Source organism: Tinamus guttatus, unplaced genomic scaffold, assembly GCF_059628265.1.
Source record: "Tinamus guttatus ecotype Peru unplaced genomic scaffold, ASM5962826v1 Tinamus_guttatus_pri_ptg000301l, whole genome shotgun sequence".
Taxonomy (NCBI): domain Eukaryota; kingdom Metazoa; phylum Chordata; class Aves; order Tinamiformes; family Tinamidae; genus Tinamus; species Tinamus guttatus.
The window spans coordinates 1193978-1215000 of NW_028288835.1; the positions used below are offsets into that span (position 1 = coordinate 1193978).

The following is a 21023-nucleotide window of genomic DNA, read 5'->3' on the forward strand; positions in this document are numbered from 1 at the left end:
TCTTTAAATTCCTGGAACACCAATCCTCTAAAGTCAATCATCTGAATGTAAACTAAAAAAAGTAAAGTTGTGGTGGGGACTTTTTCCTGAGCCTAGATTTTGGGGAGTTAGCCAAAGCTATTTTTTTCTACAGCTAATTTTGTATTTAAAAATCTTTAAGACAAAACATGTGAATTTCTTATCTGATATTTAACAGAATAAGCTAGAGGCTGTGTCCTGCATTTGTATACGTGCATGTGTAATGAGAACTGCTGACTCACATTTAAGAAAAATACGAAGGGATAATTTGACTGTGAATGGTTAATATAGTTCTTAGATATCATTCTTCCTGATTCTTTAGTGTGTCCAAATCTACTTAGCCTTTCTAATATTGCAGAATCTTAGTTTGGAAATAATCACACTGAAATGGATAAGTAAGATTAAAAAAAATCCAGCTGAAACAAAGATGCAGTTTTTGTATTTGAAAGGTTAAATCAGTGTGACGTGGTCTGAGGGATCTGTTAACTCTGATATTTCTTAAAAGAGGGAGATTGTATGTATATTATGTAAGATGAAGTGGCTGTAACAGTTATAACAGAAAATCTGTGACTTTATCACAGATATTCTCTTTAATTCTCCTAAAATAGGTTGTCTAACTGCTGCTTCCAGCTATACTAGAAATTAAAAAGCATGAAGGAGACCATACGTGATAACTTATGTTATTGAGGTTTAGTTTTTTCTGGATAAGAAAAATCAATAAATTGAATGTTAATTGAAAAATATATGTAGTTTTAAATTTAATGAAGGCCTGACCTATTTTTTGCCTTCTTTGTTTTATATATTCCATATATATGCATGCATATATATATACATATACATATATATATATATATATATGGAATACTCAAGATCGCAGTAATAGTCATATGAGAAGTTTACAGAAATAAATTAGTGGATAACTTATGCGTGTTGGAGGCGTGGGTGCGTGTTGCAGTATTCGGAGAGACTCTTTGTGTGAGTTACTGTATTTCTTCCTTTAACTTTCCGCCTTGCACACATTCTTATTTACAAACCGCGAGTCCTTCGGGCCTCTCTGTGTCAGGCTGGTAAGTGCAAGGCAAAGAAGAGGCTGGAGAGCAGCGCGGTCGCGCCATGGCCCGCGGTGCCTGTCCCGCCCGCGCGGCGTGCCCGCGGGCAGCGTTCGCTCCGCTCCCGCTGCGGCTCCGCAGCCGTGGGGAGCACCGAGCTGGCCTCGCCTCTGGAGAGCTTCCTAGCTTGGCGTGTACAAACGTGGCTGAAATAAACTGGGTAATTGTAAATATGGAGCTCTGTGAAGCATGGAGGAGGGAACTCGGGGCAGCCCGGCTGAAATGCTAACCCAGCTGAGACTTGCTGCCAATACTGTTGTGTTGGAAGGTAAGAACCAAGTGCTCCCCGGAGCCGCTGTCGAGGCTGAATTCGCTAGAACAGAGCGTTTCACGTGTCCAGAAGTCACAGGGTTATATATCAGCATTCATAAGCCCTTCCTCCAGTCAATGAATAGCTGGTTTTGCCTCTTGGTTTTGCTGTTTGTAGTCTCACATTTGCACAGATTTTTACAGCCTATCAGCTGGCTTCTTAGAAATTATGACAAAGTCCATTTTTGTGATGATCATGCAGTTTTAGACTTTTGAATGTTTCTACAGCCTGAAATAGTGTGCTGTTTGTGATAAAATCACTAGAAGTCTGGTGTCTAGACTGCCTGTCTCCCGCTGATAAAGCAAGAAGAAGGAAGATTGTAATGCAAAGCTGCTGCTTTAACTCTTACCTGTTCCAGTTTACCTTAAGGATGGAATGCACAGGACACGCAGACAAATTTAAAGGAACTTATATAGCTTGCAAAAATAATTAGAATTTAGATAGCTCACTGATAATAGTGGGCAAAGAAGAAGGTGAAAACTCTTCTTCAGCCCAGAAATTCAGAATATTCAGTCTAGATTTAAGTGACTAAGCCCCAAAATGAGTGTATAATTTATAAATAACACAACACCAGACAACACCAGTGTTTTAGGGTGTGCTTCTTACACTTCAACATATTGAAAAATGGTTTTATACTACTAAGGATTTTAATGAAAATTATAAGTCATATTCTGTTGTACCTGCTACAATTTTAATGGAAAAATGTGATTGATTGTGTCTAAATTTAAGCAATTTCAGAGACTATAATGTTTTCTCTAAGAAAATGATTTACCTAATTTCTGTATTTATAATTTGATACAATCATAATATTAAGTGGAATCCTGTTCATTTTTACAATGTGCTTGTAAAGCCGTAGCCTTGCGCGGGTGAGTGTTTTTGCCTACATTTTCCATTCTCTGTTTTCCTTTCCCAGTCAGTGCTGTGCATAGAGATGCACACCTAGCAGGGGGCTGTCCAGCTGCCTGCTTTTACTGCACAATTATCTTTTGAACCCAAGTATTCAAGCATTTCTATTGGCAAACACACAGGAAATATGCATAACTAAGAAGTTTAAATGTCAAGCTGCATGCTTCCTTTGAATAGCTTACGACTCCTTTCCGTAAGTCATCACTCATTCCAGCATCGTTGTTTTGGTTTGTCTTTTTTCCTTCAGAAAGCTTAATTAAAGGGAATTGCTCAGTGCAGGCAGTGGCGGTGCCCGTAGGAGGGTCCCGGGCACCCGGAGCACCCGTTGGCCCAGGTCCTGCGCTGGGCCAAGGGGAGGTGTTTGCAAGCGTTAGGTGTTGGTCTGCTCTCACAATAACCACTTACAGGTACCGCCAGCAATCGGCCAAGACAGACTTAATTAATTCTAAAACTTGGAGTTACATTAGCGCAAACAGAAGAAAATGTTACCGAATGAATCAGAATGTATTAAAACTGAACTTCCAAATCATTTAGTGTGGCGTTACTCAATAGGCTAATCTAAAATCTTGATCTAAACAAGACTCATGTGAAATCTCATTCTAAAATCATTTCTAGATGTTCAGCCTTTAGGGTACCTCATTTACTCCTATTCGTTGTCACTCTTACTTAAGGTTGCACATATGTGCATATTGACCTAGTTTGCTCTCATGTGGAACAATCAGTTTTAATTTTCCCAATTATAAGAGCTACTGGATTATTGGTTTGAACATTTACATCAACTCTTTCAAATCCATTTCCTACTGCATGATTTTTTAGAGAAGTCATTTGCTTTCTTTTTCTACGTGATCTTCTCATCATCCTCAGTCTCATAACCTACTTTAATAGTTCTATTTTAAAGGTGTCTGTTTTCACTGTTGCATGCCTAGGCTGCAGTGCTTGCTTTTGGATCATGCCTTTTTTAATAGTATAAAGAGTGGCAGTGCCACAGCTCGCTCTTGAAAAGGTTTTATGCATTCATATCATGATGATTAAAAAGAAAAAGGCAGACATTCCTTGAGGTTTTACAATAAATTAGAGGTGATTTTATCATTTGTAATATTGCCCTTCTTGGACAAGTAACATTACCCTTTTGCAAGTGTCTTCTACCTACATTTAGAAGTGAGATTATGCAAATAATTGTAAAATGTAACTTATTTTGTCTTTCTGGATATTTTCCACAGGCAGTGGCATGGATTATAAAACAACAACATCTCTTTTCATAAGAAAAATGTTGTGGATTCCTATCCAATAATTGGTTTTAGTCTTTCTGTTAAGCTCCATGAATTCAAATCCAAATAATTGGTTTTAGTTTTTCTGTTGCTCCATATGGTTTCTGATGATAGAACATTCACCAGGAGTCAGCTTCTAGTTTGAGAATTAGGAGAGTATATAAAATTTTAGGAAAAATGGAAGAGAATACTGCAAGAATTAATAGGCTTATTAAGGAACTTGGCAGGCGGAGGTTAGTTTAGATAGTAAACTTTACAGGTGTTGAGGGGTTACGGGCGATTTTGAGGACCTCCGTTGTTTGAGGTTCTAAGAAGCTACACAAATACAGTAAATGTACAATTTACATGGGTACATGTTGTAGGGTTGGTTCTGTCTTTGCTGGAAGTGAAGTTTAGGTGTCCTCCTGTGTGTGTGGATGTTATTTATGACTTCTGTCAAGAGGGGAAGAGGAAGTTTGCCGCAGCTCTCAGAAGCCTGCTGAAGGTAGAAAAAATATATAGTGTGAAGATGGATGTTAAAAACTACAGTGCTTCTGTCCTAGACCTTCTTTTAACACCTGGCAGGTTAAGGCAGATGAATTATTTTGTAAAATATTTTTTTTAGTTTAGAAAGAAGGCTACAGACATGAGCTTTTTTAATATCAGCATAAGATTGCTATTTTGTTTTTTAACCGCACCAGCTAGGAGAACGTCCTGTAAAACTTAGTATCTGCCTCAGTATTTCTTTGCCCGTAAATTGGTTATAAATGGTTATAGTAGCAAGAGCAAAATAAAAACCTCACATAATAAAAACGTCAGCCTACTGTATTGTAACTTGGTTACCAACCGTTCTCTGAGCAACTAATATTAAATCACCAGCTGTATGTTTTAGAGACATTCTTCATTGCCAGGGAAGTTGTGACAAGCAACATGAGGGACCCAGGGTTAGTGACACACACATGTGGACATGAGCTGGCTCAGTGGGGACAAAGCAGGGCTTCTTTAACACATTCCCAGAAAATAAAGGGGGAATGTTGTGAATTTAATTTCATCTTCTGCATAACGGCAGTGATGAATTCCTGCCACCGATAGTTATAAGCCAGTATCACATCTGTTCCACTGAAGGAACGAGGTCTGGAACGGGAGGCTTCTAGAGCCAGATCCAGGTGCTTTTGATAGGGACTGGTATCGTTCCACCTTCTCTTGGAAGGCAAAGTTTAATCTTTGTTACTAAGACTTTTGCCCAGACCCGTTTTATTTTTCTCTTGTCTCACATAGTCCTAATATTTTGAAGGAACACCTGTTTTACAGTGGCACTAGCTTTTCTGTACTAGCCATTGCATCGAATTTAACCAGAAAACCAAATCTCTTACCCTGCTGTCAAATCTTGCCCTCAACCTCCATAATGCAGGTGCCTACACTTTTTCTACTGATTTGTCACTTCAGATAATACTCATGAATGATGGAAATTCTCATGGAATTTCCATCTCTCCATGCCAATAGGGTCACAGATGAAATAGGTGGAAGGATCAAGTGCCTCAGGGAGAAAATTTACGTTAGTCTTGCAGTAGGTTTTCACGGCTGGAGGAGGAGTTCCACCTTCCTTTTCTTCCCCTCCAAGGTCTAACAGTTGCTTACAAAAAGACCTCGATTCTGGAGCCTGTCTCTGCTACAACTGCAGCAGCTCCACAGGCTTTAGAGAGCTAATTAAAATTCTAATTAAAGTCTGAACAATGGAAGCAAAGAGCCTATACATCATTTCTCACTGCTTTACAGTGTATATATTTTCAGCATCTAATAGCCTTCATAGGGATTACTGCATTCATTAAGATATGATGTGCTTGAAAATCATTGAGCTTTTATGTTTTTGGGGTAAAAGTTGACCATATACATATAAATATGTGTTGTTTGTGTGTGTACCTAGGGATGAGGAGATTCAGGTATCAAGTAGTATGGGTTTTGATCTGTGTATAGCTGTCATGAGCAGTGTAATCAGAGGAACACTTAGTTGTAAATTCTAATTCAAACAGGATTTCTTGGTCCTCCCTTCATTTCCATAGAATTCCAGCCATGTGCACACAAACATGTTACACTGTTGTACTGAGAAAGGAAAGGAATTCACACCGTGAAAATAAGTGTGAGTTTTAGCTTAGATTTCAGTTTTGGTTTAGCACTGTCCTCTACTCTCCTGATGCAGAACACACTGTTAATATGCATGAACTCCCCTGAGCAGGGTAGTGGGTCGAAACAAAACACAAGCTTTTCTTGTCTAAGGAATGTTTTAATGTCTCCTTTATTTATAATATATTTCAGTCTTTAATGGGTTAATAGGGTAATAAAGGAGTAATGAAGCCAGAAGTATTTTTTTTGATGTCTTTTCCCTTCTTTTCAGTATACCTCAGCTCTCACCTATGATGCTGTTCAAGTGATGACAGAAGCTTTCCGTAATTTGCGTAAACAGAGGATTGAGATCTCCAGAAGAGGAAATGCTGGAGATTGTCTTGCAAATCCAGCTGTGCCCTGGGGTCATGGTGTAGAAATAGAAAGGGCATTGAAACAGGTAGCCTCCCTAGAATGAATGTTGGGGTGAGTGCATGTGCAAAGTGCTCTGTGGATGCTTGAAAAGGACCTTCTAGTTTCCAGCCTGGATCTCAGTGCGATTAATGAGGGAGTTAACTCCTCAGAAACTTATCTCTTTACAAAGATAAACTGTTTGGTGTTGAAAGGAGTCTAGACTGAATGGTGTTGACAAATTAATATTCAGTTATGGAAATAAAAATACCTTTTGTAAAAAAGGAGCAAAACTGATTCTCTTACTGCTTTCATCTTCATCTGCATAGGTTCAGGTGGAAGGTCTGTCAGGGAATATAAAGTTTGATCAGAACGGAAAGAGAATCAATTTTACAATAAACGTCATGGAGCTCAAAAGTACAGGTCCTCGGAAGGTAATTCGAATTCTGTTCTTAAGGGTTTTACCATGCTAAGCAACGTTTTAAGGTAGGTAATGAAACACTACAGGTAATTAAAGATAAATTGTGATAATAAGTATTCACTGGTGTTTTTTATGGTGTTTTTGATGGACAATTAAAAAAAAAAGAGTGCCATTTGTTTCTGAGAAATATGGCATTTTATTTCTGGTAAGTACTTTTAAACTTTTCTGATCTGAATTGCTAAATGTGAAATAGTAATTGGGGAAAAGCAACAATATCCTTCTGTGTGATAATAGTAAAAGACATCTTTTTGTGGTGTTTTTTGAAATGTGATTATCTTTCTTGCTCTAATCCCAGGCCTTTCAGGAAAAGACAGTTTCTCATGTCTTCCTAATCTGGAGTATTTCATAACACTTCTAATTCTGTCATGTGTGGTGTTCATATGGAAAACCTGTTACTGTGCGACACCCATATTAGGCAAAATAACGGCAACAGCTGCTATTATTTAAGTGTTATTACTCTTGCTCAGTCTTTTTAATGATGTAATATACAGGTATTTAGACTGGTAAATTGATTGCTGTAATGGTTTTCTGTGGGTGTGTATTGAGGGCGTAATAACAATATGCTTTTCATTTTCCATGAAAGTTCATGTTCACTGGTGTCTGTGCATCCTATAAACTCTTTTTAGATTGGATATTGGAGTGAAGTGGACAAAATGGTTGTGAATCCTCTTGATGGCCCTCTTGGAAATGAATCTTCAGGACTAGAGAATAAGACTATTATTGTCACCACTATTTTGGTAATTAACCTCATCTTTTGTCAGAAGACAACAATGATGTGTTCCTCCTCATTATATTAGTTTAAAAGCACTTTTTTGTTCTTTTGAGGTAGCAGCTCATTACTAGTTATGATACCTGAATAAAAATTCTGGAAATTAAGGAAATATATGTGATTCAGTATGCAGTTTTGTTCTGTAGAAAGCAGGCGGTCAGATGTTTTAGGCGAGAAAATACCTGCTTCCCAAGAAGAGCCCTGTCTGAATGGCAGAGCCACAGCGTTACCTTGTAACCAGAAGTGCTTACTAGAGAATGGATTTTGCCAAATTGGAAAAAGACTGGTTCTACTCTTCAGAATTGGAGCTACAGCGAACTTCTCTCCACAGTGCAAAATAAAACATTAAAAATATATTCTAATAATTTAGAGGCTAATGTTATGTACTGTTACAGAGCAACATATTTTTATTTACATGTCTTTTTCATTGCTTTGCATAGGTAATAATTTTGCATAGAAATTTCACTGGCTGTAGGCGTAGCTGGGTAACAGTTGAGCAAAGAGAAGACATTCCTCTAATATTGCTTAAGACTCATCACTAATTTTGCTACTGATGGTACTTTAGTGCATAGTTACAGATATCTTTTTATTTATTCTGTGTAGTAATTCAGTGAAGATACAGCCAGGAGAGTCTGAAGTGTCTTTGCAGGGACAGATGTGGTTTTGGGAAAGAGAAGAATTTTCTTGCATTAAGACAACAGTAGAGAAACTAAATAGCTTTGCTTTCTTCTGTGCAAACTGTAAGAGAGAAAGAAACAGATTTTGATGCTTGTTCTCTCTTTCCTGAATGCCTAAGTCCTGTTAACATTCGTGGCCATTAGTAACATACTCCTGGCAATTGTTACACCTGTAAGTACATGACTGTGGCAAATATAGTTTTCAAATGTTATAGGGGACATGTCACATTAATAACTAACAGCTGATATATATAATAAAGTATAGAATATATGTTTTTGATGCTGTATTTTCTCTTTTTTCATGTATGAAAGATTATACAATCGCCTATGAAGTACACAGCTAATGTATCTGGCTCTTTACCAAGCAGCTAAGGCAAGTTCTTTCTGTGCAGGAGTCCCCATACGTCATGATGAAGAAAAATCATGAAATGCTTGAAGGAAATGATCGATATGAGGGCTATTGTGTGGACCTAGCTACCGAAATTGCTAAGCACTGTGGATTCAAATATAAGCTCACAATTGTTGGGGATGGCAAGTATGGGGCCAGGGATGCAGACACGAAAATCTGGAATGGGATGGTTGGAGAGCTTGTTTATGGGGTAAGAACTTTTTTTATAGTAAAACCATTAAAGGTGACTGGTGGAAGTGGTGGGGTATTGATGCAAATGATGCTAGCTAAGCTGGGGGGAAAGAGTGCATATTTCATTTGTCCAGATGAAATGTAATATGCTTTGAAGTATAATATACTTTGAAAAGGACATTTTTTAAAAGGGAAGCTTGGAATAAGCAAACCGTATGGCTATATATATTTCAGAAAAAAAAAGTTTCAACTAAAAATTTCTCAAATTCTCCATAGTGCATTCTTGGCAAAATGACTATTGCCAGCATTTCTGCTGTCCAACATTTCTTTTGTGAAATGCAATAGGAATGAAACCAATTGTTATTACTTTGTTTTCTTTATTATTATTATTACTATTATTATTATTATCTTTACCTTTACAGAAAGCCGATATTGCAATTGCTCCATTAACAATAACATTGGTGAGAGAAGAGGTGATTGACTTCTCAAAGCCCTTTATGAGCCTGGGGATATCAATAATGATCAAGAAGCCTCAGAAGTCGAAGCCAGGAGTGTTTTCGTTTCTTGATCCCTTAGCATATGAAATCTGGATGTGCATTGTTTTTGCCTACATTGGGGTCAGTGTAGTTTTATTCCTGGTCAGCAGATTTAGCCCATACGAGTGGCACACTGAGGAATTTGAAGATGGAAGAGAAACGCAAACTAACGAATCAACTAATGAATTTGGGATATTTAATAGTCTCTGGTTTTCCCTGGGTGCCTTTATGCAGCAAGGATGCGATATTTCGCCAAGGTTGGTTACTCGCCCGTACCAACTTTGTGCATTTTCTGTCTCAGCCAGAGGTTCATGGTGCAGATATTTTCACTTTCAGGACAAAATTGCTATTGTCCTTTATTTTTTTTTCTTTTCTTCACAAAATCGCAGAAGTCCTTGTGATAAAAGCAGTTGCCACTGACATAGGGTAATGATGTATTTGATTGATTCTGTCTTAATGTCGATTGTACATTTGCCAAGTGAACCTATGTGCACCATGAGGAGACTTTAAAATGCACAAGGTTCCAGTCATTTCATGCCTTCTTGGAGGGGTACCGTGTTTTTGCTGCATATTCCCATTTTACAGTTGACAGTGCATCTGTTTCACAACAACTGTAATGGGAAAAAAGGGTAACACACTATTCAAGAATTGCAGAAATAGCATGTTCTCTCCAAAACTCACTACATAAAGTAACATCCCAGATACTAACCCACTGTTTCAACAGGAGAGCCTTGAACTGGAGTAAAAGTGATGGCTCTCATTTTTGTGAATATTTGCAGAACACTGCTGCTTTTCTATGACCTACTTCTGTGAAAGTCACCAAGTTGCTAAAATGAATTGGAAGGTCCAGGTTATTTATGCATCATTTCTTGAGGGATTTTCACCTAGTTTAGCAGGGACAGCCGTAAAGCACTCCAGTTAATTGCTATGCAGCTCGTTAACTGTTCTGTATCCCTTGTGTGCAAGTGGTTCTAGCCTCCATGCAGCAACGCCGTGAGTAGGTCGGTGACTGTGCACTGCTTGAAGGAACTCCAGTGTAGCAACGAAATAGGGCAGCTAGGGCTGAGGATACCAAATGAGAAGAACTTCCTGATTATACTTAGTAAGTTGCCTTTTTTTCCAAACATCTCAAAGTAGGATACAGAGGAGGGCAATTTCTAGTGAGTATTTACGGTGCCAAATACACGAACAAATCGTATGAAGGGAGCATTTTTATATCTGCACCTTGTAACCTAAAAGACAAGGGTAGGTGTTCTCATTCCACTATGGAAATAGGAGAGTATTTGTTCTATGAGAATTTCTGCTTTTCTGTGGAACTTACATGGTGAAATATAGAATATAGCTGTCTTTATAATGAAAAATGTGGTAGATTTTGGCACAGGTACCTGGAGAATGAGACAATGAGAGATCAAATAGTTTCAGGTAATGAGAAGCTGTGTCCCTTGTGGGTTTTTTTTTTTTTTTTGATATTGATTACGCACTTCAAAAGTTTAGTTGTCAGCAAAGTCCTCTTGTAGCTACAGAATTATTTTTATTGAATCGAGGCCATAGGAGACTAGTGCTCATCTACATTTTTTTCATTTTACTAGCTCTTAAAGCCTGACACTTGTGTGCTGTTTTGGTAATATTTGGAAGGTGGTATAAGAGTAATGATAGTAAATTGCCATCATAACAAATTGCCTGAAACTAGAATTATTCTAGAGGTTGAAGTGACGGATTCAGTGTCACTGAAATGTTTACAGCACTTCTTTTTATTCCAAAAATACTTCTGAGGAAAGTAGTTAATTGCTATCTCTGTTATAAAAATGTAAAAAGCTGAAAATATTTCAATTGTTTTTGTTCTTATACCAAACTTACCACCATGGTATTTTAATTCCCTGCAAATGAATTAAAGTGCATCAGAAAAGGAATTTCTGTAGATATTAGCCAGATACATATTGGCTATATGTATGAAGTTATATTTCACACTATTATTATACCATTTCTATTACAAAGGTAGGATCAGCTAAGAAATCTAGAATAAAGAAGCTTCTAAGGCTTCCTCTTTCTGAAATGGAATTAGTTCTGAGTAAGCTTGAAGTGTCTAGAAATCTGGAAAGCAGCCTGCATAACAACCCCAATGAGGTCTTGATGGTGACCTTGAAGGAGACATAGCAAAGTACAGCAGAAATTCTCTCTTTTTTCCTTTGAGATGTAAGCGTACTCTAATACTGCAGTATATTACCTTGGTAAGTATAAAGAGTGTTGCACAAATGTAGATATTTGGGTACCCAAAAGGTTGTTATAGTATTCAGTGCTCAGATATGAGGTGTTTGTACAGATGTGGATTCTTATTGGCATATAATAATTATTATCCATCTTCAGGAAATTTTCAAGATGTATGGAGAGAAAAAAAAAAAAAGGATTTATTTAACTGGGACAGATCTATGGGAAAATTCCAAACAGAAACCACACCCAAAGAGATTTTGCTTGGAGGATGTCACGCAGGAGCATAACATTGCTGTTGGCACTGAGCTTATTCCATTTTACAAAGTCAGTACCCGTTTTGCTGGCTGATGGATTATGTGCTTTTGCAGATTATGAGTTGGCACTTGTAGGGGATGTTGTGCATACCATATAAAATGCCACAAAATCAGCCCTGATTTTATTGAATACACCTTGCCAGAGATATTACCTTGCAAGTGTGTTTATTATATAATTTGGTCATTGGTAGAATGTACTTATGGTGTACTCGGCTAACTCCATGCCAATGTAAGTATATATTCCTTCTAACGTTATCAAAAATGTGTTTGCAAAATATATTTCAGTCTAGAAAGACTGGAAGTAAGTTCTTGTGTATGGTCCTTTTCAATAACATAACCTGGACCGTATTTGACTTGATTTTTATGTGGTAAGTTAGTGATTTTGTTGTGGCATAGAATAGGTGTTTTCATATCTCAAATACCTTGGAGATTTTTCATAATAGCCATCAGCAAAATGATTTGTCCAGAATTGTTTCCACTTATTTTTCTTCCCAGTTAAATACATCAACTTTACCTAATTGTTTAAATAATATGCTTTACTAAAAATATATAGGTATAGTAATACCTGTCTGTCTATATACACCTTATCAAAATTAGTTTGAAAATCTCATTCACAATAGTGTTAAGTGGTTTGGGTGAATGATTTGTAATTTGTTTATTTGATAGATAAAGAGAGACATCAGGATCTAAGGTACTGCAGTTCCTTAGTACTAGACTTTGAACTACATGCAGATTTCTGCCAAAGAATTAAGCACATCTCCAAAGATTATGTCCTTCCTATAATTTCCTGTTTGGAAGCAAAGTAGTAAGTAATTGCAAAGTTTAAAGGATCATTAAGAAAAAAGACACATATGACAACAATGTCAGTAGCAGTATTTTTTTCTATTACTTTTTCAATTTCAAAAATTACTGATTTTTTCTGCTTGTGTGCTTTATACTGTTTTATGTATTTTCTTGAGTTCTCTTTTTTTTCTCTCTTGAGCAGGAGATGCAAAACAAAGATCCATAACAGCCCACCTACTGCAGTTAAAACATCAGATTATTGTTTAAAAATATAATTTCTCCGTGTTTTTCTGTATTAGCAGTTTGACTGTTTCATGTCTAGTCGTTAGTTTGCTAAGTGATCGTATCTTCCAAAAATTGTATGCATTTTTTAGCTTATGAATATTCCCTGAGCCAGTCTTCATCGCAAATAATGCTATTTATTCCTCCGTATAAAATGTCCACAGCAGTGCAAAACATTATGTTGCGGAAACCAGCCTTTGAATGTCTCAGGACAACAAGCTAAAGACACTTACTTTTTAAGTGCATACGGGATTATCTGGAAGGAGAATTTCACTGGTTTTGTTTGATTCTCCCTATCTTGTCACACAAATTGGCACTGCAGGATGTGCCAGGCCTGTGTGTTACCCAGCATGACGGTGGGAGCGCTTGCGTTTCAGGGTGTTCAGGTCTTTGCAGAACTGGAGCATTTAAACGCTCCCTAAAATAAACTCTGGAGGCCTCATCTTAGCCAAACGCGGGAGATGTGGTGGGGTTGACTTTGCAGAGCTGTAGCGTGCATTGATTTTTGCAGCTGATTAGTATGCAGGGCTGCACAGCAAGATAACCCGCAATGCTGCCCTCTCGTGTAATGCACCATTTGCATAAAACTGATAACGTGTGTTCCTTTTTAGGACTTTCATTTCACTTTACAAATCCATTTCATACTTGTTATTAGATCCCTGTCTGGGCGCATTGTTGGAGGTGTGTGGTGGTTCTTTACCCTGATCATAATCTCCTCCTACACGGCTAACCTAGCTGCCTTCCTGACGGTTGAGAGGATGGTGTCTCCCATTGAAAGTGCAGAGGATCTTTCCAAGCAGACAGAAATTGCTTATGGGACATTAGATTCTGGCTCCACTAAAGAGTTTTTTAGGGTAAGAATTTCTACTTTCTAGATTTCTGTTTTCGTTTTGCACTCATGTAGATATTTTCTCCTTATTTTAAAGGTAGCCATAAAAATGTGTGTTCAGCCTTTCTAAATTGAAAATATAAGTGTTTTTATTCGTTATGATTAAATTTTATTATCTATGTATAAATATAAGGACCACGTTATAAATAATGCAAAGTGAAAGTAGTTTACAAGGAACTACTTAAAATATTCTAGTGTTTGGACAAAAAAAAAAGTGTGTGATCATAGAAAGGAACTGGCATCATTTACCCAGGTAAAAATTTTAAACAAGGCCATTTACTAGATGTAATGTGTAAATAGATATAGGTGGTTTTCCATGAATATGGACGTGGAAAGGTGCACAGTCACGCTTTAGTAAGTATTCAGTATGATTTTCCAAGCTTGCAGAAGGGTAATGAGATCCAACCCCGTTGGCTCCTGTGGTAAATCAATGCCTGCTTTTGAAAACAGTCATTTGTATTTGCGTTACAATAATGCTTTGGAAGCCCATCAGAGCTCTCCGTCTTCTACCTCAATGCATTTTTTTCTTGAAGACCCCTAGACACAGATCTCCAGCCGCCCTTTAGATAGCAGCTAACATGATAAAATTCATCAGAGCAATCGAGTGAGATACTAATGCTATTGGGAAAAATAGTATCACTGTTTTGTAGTGTTTGTGTTCTCTTTGTGTCTATCCATGTAAGATGGAAGTGGATCTGAAGTGCTACAGATATGGAAAAAATGTTGGTTTTGTGTTCTTTAAGGAGTGGTAAGTCTTCAATTTAAGGAAAATATATTTGTAAACAGTTGGAAATTACTTCTACATTTCAAATATAGTCTTCCTTGAAAGTGAAATAAATTCAAAAATTAAAAAATGCAGTGTATAGTTGCAGCAGTAACTATATACTAGAGCATTGTTTTCATTGGATTTTGTGAGACATATTTAATTGGTAACTTGCTAAATGGGAACCATACTGGTTCTACGTGGGAGAAAAGCTTTCATTAGTAATTTTCATGATCGAAGGCCTGATGCTGATTGTGTTTCTACTGGTGTACAGCAGAATAAGCTGCAGGTGTGTGAACTAGTAAAACCAGGGTCAGGGTCTTGCTAGTACTGTTCCTGCCTTCTAACAGGAGTCCTGGTTGGCGGTGCTCAGTAGCATGTGAACATGTGCTTCTCTTTTTGTTAATGCAGACTTTTAGATCATGGCTGCACTGAGGATCAAACGTGAACTAGAAGGCTTTTTCAGTAGTTTTTTCTTTGACATTTTCAAGCTTTATTGTAAAGCAAAAGCTAACTTTATGTGCATGGATTAGTATGTATTTCTTATGCTTCAAGAATCATGTTTATTGATGTTGGTTGAAATATCTTTGATGATTACTTATAAGAAATAGGTGGTTGTTTTGTGTTCTCTACAGCTACTGATGCAGTTTTGTGAAAATGAGTTATTTTTTATTTTCAATACATGAGGAAAAATTAGACTTTGAAGCTATCGAGGACTGTGAAGAATAAATATTAGACACTAAGATAATAAATATTTCAACTGAAGTCAAAATGGAAGCAGCTGATAGGAGAGAATTAAGTAATAATATAGTATAAGGAACAGTAAGATCTTTACTAAGTGGTAGTAAATATCTTCAGCAGATTCATTTTGCAAAATTTGAAAATAGTTGACTCCCAAGTAGTAATTATTAGACTCCTAAACTCAGATTTAAATCTATATGTATCTTTTCAATTATACTTTTACACAACTAACGTTTCTGGTGTTTTTCCGACCGTAGGAGTGCCGTTTCATATATTTTGTGCATAAAATAGGTGGAGGCTTTTTGGGGGATATGTTCTTTACTTTCTGTTAAGTTAACTTTGGTTCCACACAAACAAGGCTGTAATCATCTACTCCGGAAATTTCTGCTCAGCAACTTCTATCACAAGTAGATTGATTCACCATGTGCAATTCAGCTTCCTAGTGTGATGATTATACCTAGTATTTACCAAAAATAATTTAAACTTTTTCAATAAATATATTTTTCAATAAATATATCTGACAATCTCTTCTTGAGAAGAGAGACTTGAGACTCAAATTTCAAAACTGAAACTCCTTCTGTTGAAGTCAATGTGAAAACACTATCTAACACTGAGGAGAGTATAACTTTACCCAGAGTATTTCTTTGTTTTTACTGAATTGAATTGGCTCTATCATCTTTTATAAGATCTGAGTCTTACATTCATTGTCCGTACAGCTGGAAAAAACAGTTGTGGATCTAGCAGCAAGTTCAATAGACTGACTTACTGTCTATCACTGTCGTGAATTAAACGAGTAAAAATACTTGTTTCTTTAGCAATGCAGTCTGTTTCTTCCTGAGGAAGCAACATTATTTTCAAGTTTGTTTTTCTGCTGACCTCACGTGTGCTGTACCTAGGTCTTTGCTAGTAGAGAAGAGGACAAAATTAGGAATCCCAGAGTATACTGGGGATGAAAACACTGAGATGAATTTACTTGTCTACTAGAACATCATCTGTGATAAAGACTTCACACAAGTGAAAATGAAGTGCTTCTGTTGAGCAGATACATAAGGAAGGGCACTGGATTTGTCCATGTAGTATTAACACTAGTAGATAGCACCTTCAAAACTTGAGAAGAAGTTTGGCAAATACCAGAACACTGAACTGCTTTGGTGAAGGTGGATTTGGAATGAATGGGAAGGCAGAGCCAAGATAAGGAAGATAGATCTTCTAGGTTCTTTTTCTCTGGGAAGAACTGCAGTTTCTGTGCGCTCAGCTACATGATGTGCTTTTCAGTCTGTTCTGGCAGGAGAAACCCTTTCCACTTGGGTGAAGACAGCATGAGGACAGGTTACGTAGGCATCGGTTGTTGAGGTCACACCTGGCGTGACCCAGCCGTGCTCTCGTTCTTCTGCCCGTAGTGCTGATGGGCTGGCAACCAGAAGAGGCATGTGGTGATACTAACAGAAGGGCAGAGAGAAAGGAGATTGATACTGTTACCAGCTCTCTAGAATAGAGGTGAAGAGGTGACATCCAGCCAGCACTGTCATTAGTGAGAAGAGAGACAGCGTCAGTGTATGTAGCAAGAGTTGTAGAAGGCAAACAAAAAGAACTCCCCAAAACTCCACCAAGACTGACTTCTGACTTGAAAGGACCAATTTCTATCTTGAAGTTCAGGACTTGCAGTCATTATGTACTGGCATAGTGGATTACTTTGTGTGACCATGAAGCCATGTCTTTTTCTCCCTCAAGACATCTCTAAAGTACTGGAGTCCTACTGAAGTACAGGAATGCTTTGGATATATGTATGGCAAGTCGTTTTGTGTGTTATTATTACTGTTATTTTTACTTTTGAGATATTCTGATATAAATTTGGAAGGAGTATGCACAATTTTGAGAACTTCTAGTCCACATTTTTTGACCTTTCTATATGTGTAGACTCTTAACTTTTGCTTTACTAGTATTGTGAATGCCAGTTATTGTACATCTGCCCATCATGCTGGGACATCTAGTAATAACATCTGGCAAAGAAAGCAACCAACAGCTGATGAGGACGGAGCTGACGCAGAAAAGAAAATGTAAATTCTTCACCCGAAGAGCCTTACATTTAGAATATAATGAAATCTCAAATTAGAGATTCTACCTTCTAGAGTTTCTACCTTTACATCGTGCAGTATTCTCAATGAAAGTTAAGCACTTAAGAACAAGTTAAATACTGTTAAGATACTGAAAGGAAAGCTACATGTTTCAAAATTACATACATCTGAAGGACACGAGTTTCACTTTGCTTGTTTTTAGTTGTTGTTTTTGTTGTTTTTATTTTTTTTTCCAAAATAATGATGTGTACTTGCAGATTAAACTGTATGCAAGTATAAACATGAGTTAAATTTAAGGAGGCTAAAACACAGAGCGGCTCATGACACAGAGCCTGTTCATTTTAATTCACTGGGACTCTCATCAGAGGTTTTCAATTTACAGTGGAAGAGATTGGACAGAATCCAGTATCTACAGAGAAGCAGTGCTGAAAGAAATGTGCTGTTGTTTGCTTGTGCTCCCTGTTTGGAGCCGGCTTCTAGGGAAGGACTAAGATGGTGTAATAACGTAGTGGGCAGAACCTCAGCTTAGTTTTGGTAAGCATGTAAAAAGTGGAAACATATATGCCTGAAAACAGCTGGGTCAAATAGTGGAGTATGTCCAAAATGAGAAAGGAAGAGTTGTGCTTGACTTAAAGTAGTTTGTACGTGATTAACTACATGCTAGCAGGTATCTAAGGTGAAATTCAGCAACTGCTAAGGTAAAACAAGAAATAATTGCTGACTTCAAAGATTTTATCCAAAGGTATTTTTACATGTGTTTAGATTGAAAATTTGCTTGACTATAAAGTCTTAATTTGATCAAACTCATTTCATGTAGATTGAGACTGATGTGGTAATCACATCCATAATCTAGTGTCTAAATTTACTTGTTACAAAACCTGGCTTGTTTCGCTTAATACTGAGCTTATATTTTCCCACAGTCCAGTTAAGTATACAGACATCTCCTTGCAAGTGATACCTTCCTACCCATCTTACAAGTGAAGTATGAAATGTGATATAAGAACAATTAGCCTTGACTAAAACTATGAACTAATTCCTGAGTGTTATTTTTGAGTGCTGTTCTTCATTAGATTTTTATTTCTATGGTTGCTAGGTCAGAAATTCCTACATTCGTTTACTTGGTGAGGAATCTGTGAGCCATCTAGTGGGTGGTTCCTTCCTAACACTTGGCCATTGGAAAAGTCTGGTTATGGAGCCTTTTCCCATGCAGCTTTCCAGGCCCTGCCCTCAGTCAGTGAGGTGACTTCCCTCATGTCCCCACTTACCTGTTGTGAGGAGAGTTCACTAGGGTGGCAGTGTGACATGGGGAGCCACATCTCCCTGTGGTTTAATGACAAAAACACAATAGATTTTGCTGGATGGCATACACTCGAGGTATACAACATGTATACGAGTTCATTTTAATTAATAAGCAAATAAACAGTGAAGTGAGCAGTAGCAGCAGGACCGAGGGAAAGTACTATGAGATAAATGGCCTGTCTTGAATGCTCAGATGGGAGACTCGTTCAGGTATGGAATGCATATGTTAGAGGCGTATGTCTGCTGGGTATCAAATAATTTGTAGGCAGACACACAAAATGCTGGAAGGCTACTGATAGTGCACAGTGATGGTCACTTTGGTCACCTTTCAAAGGTGGTACAATATAGCAGTGTTTGGAATTCCCCTACTTTTATTTAGGATTTTTCTAGATGGAGTGAGGCTGATGCATGGGCAATAGGATGTGTCTGAGAAACCTACTGTGCATTCAGCACAGATTATTTCCCTTGGTCATTCTGGTCACGCTCATATATCCATCCCTGTTGGTGTAAGTGAATATTCTGAGTACGAGTAGACTAACAGTTGAGCCAGGAAGCTCTAAAAAAGGCAGCTGTGGTGTTATATGTGTACGCTCTGGCTATTGGAGTTGGAATATTTAGATGTTTAAAAACTTTCAGTGAGTCTTAGTTATGCCAGAGCTTTTAGTACTACTGGGTGTATAGAGAATGTGGACGTACGAGTTCTCAAAATCTTCCCAGATAACATTTCTTGACAGAAAAATAAGGATATATCTGGGAAAATACACATTGATGATAGTGCTCTATAACAAGAACAATGGAATTTTAGGAAGTACGGAAGATGATATTTTTGTACTTGATTCATTTCTTTAAAAAAAAATGGTGTAATTAATGATACTGTGTTTGAATTAGGATTGCAGTTCCAAAATAGATATTGCAACATGTCTCCAGTGAAATGCTTCCTACTACATTTTATTATTGTTTAGATTTGGTATGGTTATATATACAGCAGTAATGTGTCACAGAGAACCTGCAAAACCAAATGATCTAGCAACGTAGAAATCTAACAATACCTGAACTACGTGCAGTATATGTTAAATTTGTAGGTAGTTCTTTCTGTTATGCTTTTCTACCTCATACACTGATTTAGGTTGCTTCTTTAAGCAATTCTGTCATTCTGCGATTCAGAAAAGTTTATTTATCATATGCGGAATAATCTTTATGATAACAAGAGGCTGTTTTTGTTGTGAACCGAAGCCCTTTGGGGGTTGATTGTCTGCAGAAAGTGCCATGTTAGCAAGCAGAGATTTTTTGTCACTCAACTTGCGTGGATGGCGTGGGGAGGGGGATTCATGCCTGACTTTTCTCCATTTTTGTTAGAATTGTACGGTAAGTGACAATATGGAAAAGTCCAGCTTTGTATATTGTTTTACTGATTGGTTTGTACTGACCCTGACCTGTCATACATCTAAGTGCACCTCAAATGCCCATTCTGCTTTCTTTTTATTTAATAGCAATACTCTTTTTTTTTTCTTTTCTTTGGGTGATAAGTAGGCAGCAAATTTGTTTTTCCTCCACATTTTCCAAGTTAAGGAAAAAAAAAAATAACCTCTATCAGTTGGTAGTTAAAACTGTCAATTACAGTTATAACTACCAATTGGTTAAAGTACTTTAGGCAATAATCTTTCTAAAGAAAAGCCTGACCAACCTGCAGGAAATAAAATGATGTAAGTACCTGTCAAATGTGAGGCATGTGGAGTATCACAGATAAGAGGAACCTTGAAATAGGTGCCTCGTTACTGATGTTCCCTTCAAGTCTCGCAGCAATATTAGTTTCCTCTGTGGAGCAATCTGAAGTTGTCTAGTGGCACTCTGGCACATCTCAGCTCGCTTCTCATTTGGATAATAAACAACTGCAGAGAGCTGCAGAAAATGAAGATCATCTTGTTTGAGTGGGAATTTCTGATGAATATTTTACCAAAATGTGGCTCTCTCTTAATCTGGCATGTCTTTGTAAAATGGATATAGCAGTGTTTGCTTCAAGTCTTTGACAAGTATAAAACATATCTAATGACAGCTAATGCTAATAATAGTAAAGGAAAATGTAGGTGTTTGAATCTTTCAACATTGGATCGGGAACTTGCCTAAAAATGACATAATCCTATTTTCCCACTTGTGCTTTCACTGTCTACATAAAGGTTAGTTAATTAGGCTTCATATTGTCTCCACAGAGATCTAAAATTGCAGTGTTTGATAAAATGTGGACCTATATGAAAAGTGCAGAACCATCTGTGTTTGTGAGGACTACAGCAGAAGGGGTAGCTCGAGTACGGAAGTCCAAAGGAAAATATGCCTACTTGCTGGAATCAACCATGAATGAGTACATCGAACAAAGGAAACCCTGTGATACCATGAAAGTTGGTGGGAATTTGGATTCCAAAGGCTACGGCATCGCCACACCTAAAGGATCCTCATTAAGGTGGGTGGAATAGTATAACAATATGCTAAATGTTGTTATAGTATCCCACCTACCCTGATGTATCTTTACT

At 37.4% G+C, this 21023-nt stretch overlaps 1 protein-coding gene across 3 annotated transcripts in view; it reads left to right on the top strand.

The window, feature by feature from the left end:
* GRIA2 (glutamate ionotropic receptor AMPA type subunit 2) overlaps positions 1 to 21023 on the top strand; it is a 70363-nt gene that overhangs the window by 46075 nt on the left and 3265 nt on the right. For all 3 annotated transcript variants that reach the window (XM_088528089.1, XM_088528088.1, XM_088528090.1), the window contains exons 7-13: positions 5983 to 6150; positions 6431 to 6535; positions 7209 to 7319; positions 8421 to 8627; positions 9031 to 9401; positions 13387 to 13585; positions 20706 to 20953. In XM_088528089.1, the coding sequence (XP_088384215.1) occupies positions 5983 to 6150; positions 6431 to 6535; positions 7209 to 7319; positions 8421 to 8627; positions 9031 to 9401; positions 13387 to 13585; positions 20706 to 20953 (1409 nt within the window). The remainder of the gene's footprint in view (positions 1 to 5982; positions 6151 to 6430; positions 6536 to 7208; positions 7320 to 8420; positions 8628 to 9030; positions 9402 to 13386; positions 13586 to 20705; positions 20954 to 21023) is intronic.